We start from the raw sequence: 3107 nt of genomic DNA on the forward strand, positions 1-3107 counted from the left end.
TTATAATATACAGGTAATGTTCCAGGGCCGATCTTGTATGGTGCCATCATCGACAGTCAGTGTTTGTTGTGGGAGGAACAGTGTGATGGTTCCAAAACCTGTTGGCTATACGACAACAAACGTTTCAGCCATCTTACTTTAGCAATCATGATACTATTGAAACTAATATCATTAGCCTTCTTTTCACTTGCACTATTCATTTACAAACCGCCTGGAAAAACGAGCTCTGATCTTGATGCAGCAGACGATGCCAGCTATGATAATGCAGTGATAACCGTAATAGGCATAAAGAAAACTGAAGAAGGCTGATAGTTCATGTTAGTGGTGAAGAATGTAGGCCTATTGAAATTAAGGAACTCTAAGGGAATTCGTTCCCCACTCCTCTCTTCAAAGTTTATATATACTATCATGGCAAGACAGTTTTTTGTTAACATCTTTTCGGAGATATGATACGCCCTAATCTTTAATGACTCGGTATAAGATAAAGATAAATTATAAACCATGTTGCGGTAATTTTGAAAAGAGGAAACTTCGAATATGAAAAATATTTCCAAAATCTGGATCCTAACCTGGGACCTTCTGCTATCTGTGAGACTGCTTCGTTGGGAATTCAAATCCGATTAGGAGCAACTGAAATTCCACACTTTTGCACATGCTTGGAACAACGCAACAACATCGTTTTATATACTATTTTACTAATGTCTTATCCAACTTATTGTTGATCTCGACGTGTTTTATTTTCATTATTTTGATCTGGAGTACCATTGAGCACTCTGCTGATGATAGTGCTTTTGTGTAGTTTGTAATTTATAATATAATGAATAAATAATAATAACAGTGCTCGAATAGAAAAACAAGATATCATAACATATTGTTCCTATTCGAGCACTGTATTTATTATTTATGAATTTGTTTATATTGTGTTTACGGACGCGCTAACGTACATATGTGTTTACACACACACGTTGGCCTATAATATATATATATATTATATATATATACTACTACTACTACTACTACTATTACTACTACTACTACTACTACTACTACTACTACTATGTATATATAATCAAGATAACCGTTAACCCTGTTAAAAGAGCTATGCTACATATAATCAAGATAGCCGTTAACCCTGTTAAAAGAGCTATGCTACATGATGCACCATCACGTCCTATGAACACTGTATTTACCTTCTATATGCATTACTAAAGCAACTTGTACCATATACATGGTTGATTATGAATAATGACCAGGGTATCAAAAAAACTGTATATAAAAGGGTGGACCAATTATCATGACATATGATGTTTCTTAAAGTTTGAGCATACAGGCATATTATGTTATCATAATTGAAAAAAAAAATGTATAATCTAATAACACTGACTGACTTATTTTCTATCTGATCATTGCACAAAATATTAGTCATTTAGTAAATATGTTTTGTTGATGTGCTGTTTTTAATATTTTGTTGTGAAAAGTAAATAAATAAATAAATGATTACTTTTATAACTCTAACTGTATTTTGAACTTTATTTCGTGGTCTATATTGTATAAATTTATTCCAATTTTCATCAATGAAAACAAAATATTTGCGCCTGGGATTTACAATTCCGTCTATATCGTTTCTATGGTTTAATAGTATGGTTCTAGAATTAATAGCGAGAGGTGCAGGCTTGTATCCCGTTAGAAACACTCAACTTATGAAGAAAATTTTCGATGAAGGGTTATGTTTGATACGATTATAACATCTTGTAATAGCCTACTATTCGAGCACGGTTATTATTATTTCAATAAACATTTTAAATATTATATATATGTATATATATGTATATATATATAGGCCTATATGAACAAGCAAACTTGGTCAAACGTATATGTAACATATATGTATTTATTACTACAAAAATGGTTTCATGTAGACAGCTTCCCACACTCGTCAGGTATCATAGTAAGTAATCAGTTCAAGAATTACCGGTAATTACAAGCATGCAAGAAGGTGAAAATACGTTGCCTCGAGCTTATTTTATTAATAGTGCCGGTCTTTAATTAGATGTATGGGGATTTTATTAGACACCAAAGACTATGATTTTGGCAGACCAAACTGATTTTGTTCCAACCACTTTAGGACTATATACATCAAAAGCCGAAGTTTTGTGAATACTTACAGTGTTATTGACGTTTTGAATGTTTGTAATGAATGTTTGGATAGAACGGTACAGGACTCCTAGTAACAGCATTTATTAATTAAGATTTCAGACGAATAAAACTAAAAGTATGTTAATAAAAGAAAACACGTTACTTCAACTTATTGGATTGGATTGTATTTATTCGGTGTAAACACCAAGGATAGCCCACGAAAGTCTAGAAGACTTATTTCCAGTGGGGTCTTTCTGGTGGTGATTGGACAGTACACCGGGAGACAACCCCCTACTCTTTTCCGAAGAGTGTACTGCGTTCTTTAACGTGCACATTGGCCATCAATGCACACGGGACCAACGTCTAATCCGAAAGACGGTGCGTTATTATAACGATGGGAATTGAGCCGGGGACCTATAGATCTCCACGATTCAGCGCACGCACAGTGGCTACCACTAGATTAGCCGACTCATATGCTAAGCATTCGTCTTCGTTAATCCCATTGAGCAGCAAGAGATTTTTGAGTTATGAACTAGCGGTCTTCTAGCGTTTGGTTTGTTCAAGAGATCGCAAAAAACTCACTCGATGGAGCCCTGCTCACAATTGTTTGTCTCATTGAATCTTTGTGTTTCCTTCCTTTAATGATTTAATAGGATAAGATACAAAACATAATTACCGCTGAATCTCAATCGCATTTCGCAGTTTCCAGCATCACTAGAGATTTTGTGAGTTATGAACTAGCGGGTTAGTTTAGTGTTTTATAGACGTACAGCACTAAACTACCCTCTCAATCGCCTCGAGAAATATACACGTAAACTATATTATGGTGTTAATGGTTGTTATTTCGATTCTGCTTTTTTAAAGATATGTTTTGTTAAAGATATATTTTTCTCTGTATAGGAGAATGTATACGTAAAGTATATAGTGGTCGCTATTTCGATTCTGTTTTTTAAGGATATATTTTCCTTTGT

General features: G+C 34.1%; 1 protein-coding gene across 1 annotated transcript in view; it reads left to right on the forward strand.

Moving 5' to 3' along the window:
- LOC117103653 (solute carrier organic anion transporter family member 4A1-like) overlaps window positions 1-1515 on the forward strand; it is a 7975-nt gene extending 6460 nt beyond the window's left edge. Inside the window, exon 8 of the mRNA XM_033244245.1 lies at window positions 14-1515. Coding sequence (XP_033100136.1) covers window positions 14-309 — 296 coding nt within the window. The 3' untranslated portion in view covers window positions 310-1515. The remainder of the gene's footprint in view (window positions 1-13) is intronic.
- The last annotated feature ends 1592 nt before the right edge of the window (window positions 1516-3107 follow it).

Source organism: Anneissia japonica, unplaced genomic scaffold, assembly GCF_011630105.1.
Source record: "Anneissia japonica isolate Jap-2015-1 unplaced genomic scaffold, ASM1163010v1 scaffold288096_len198612_cov187, whole genome shotgun sequence".
Classification (NCBI taxonomy): Eukaryota; Metazoa; Echinodermata; class Crinoidea; order Comatulida; family Comatulidae; genus Anneissia; species Anneissia japonica.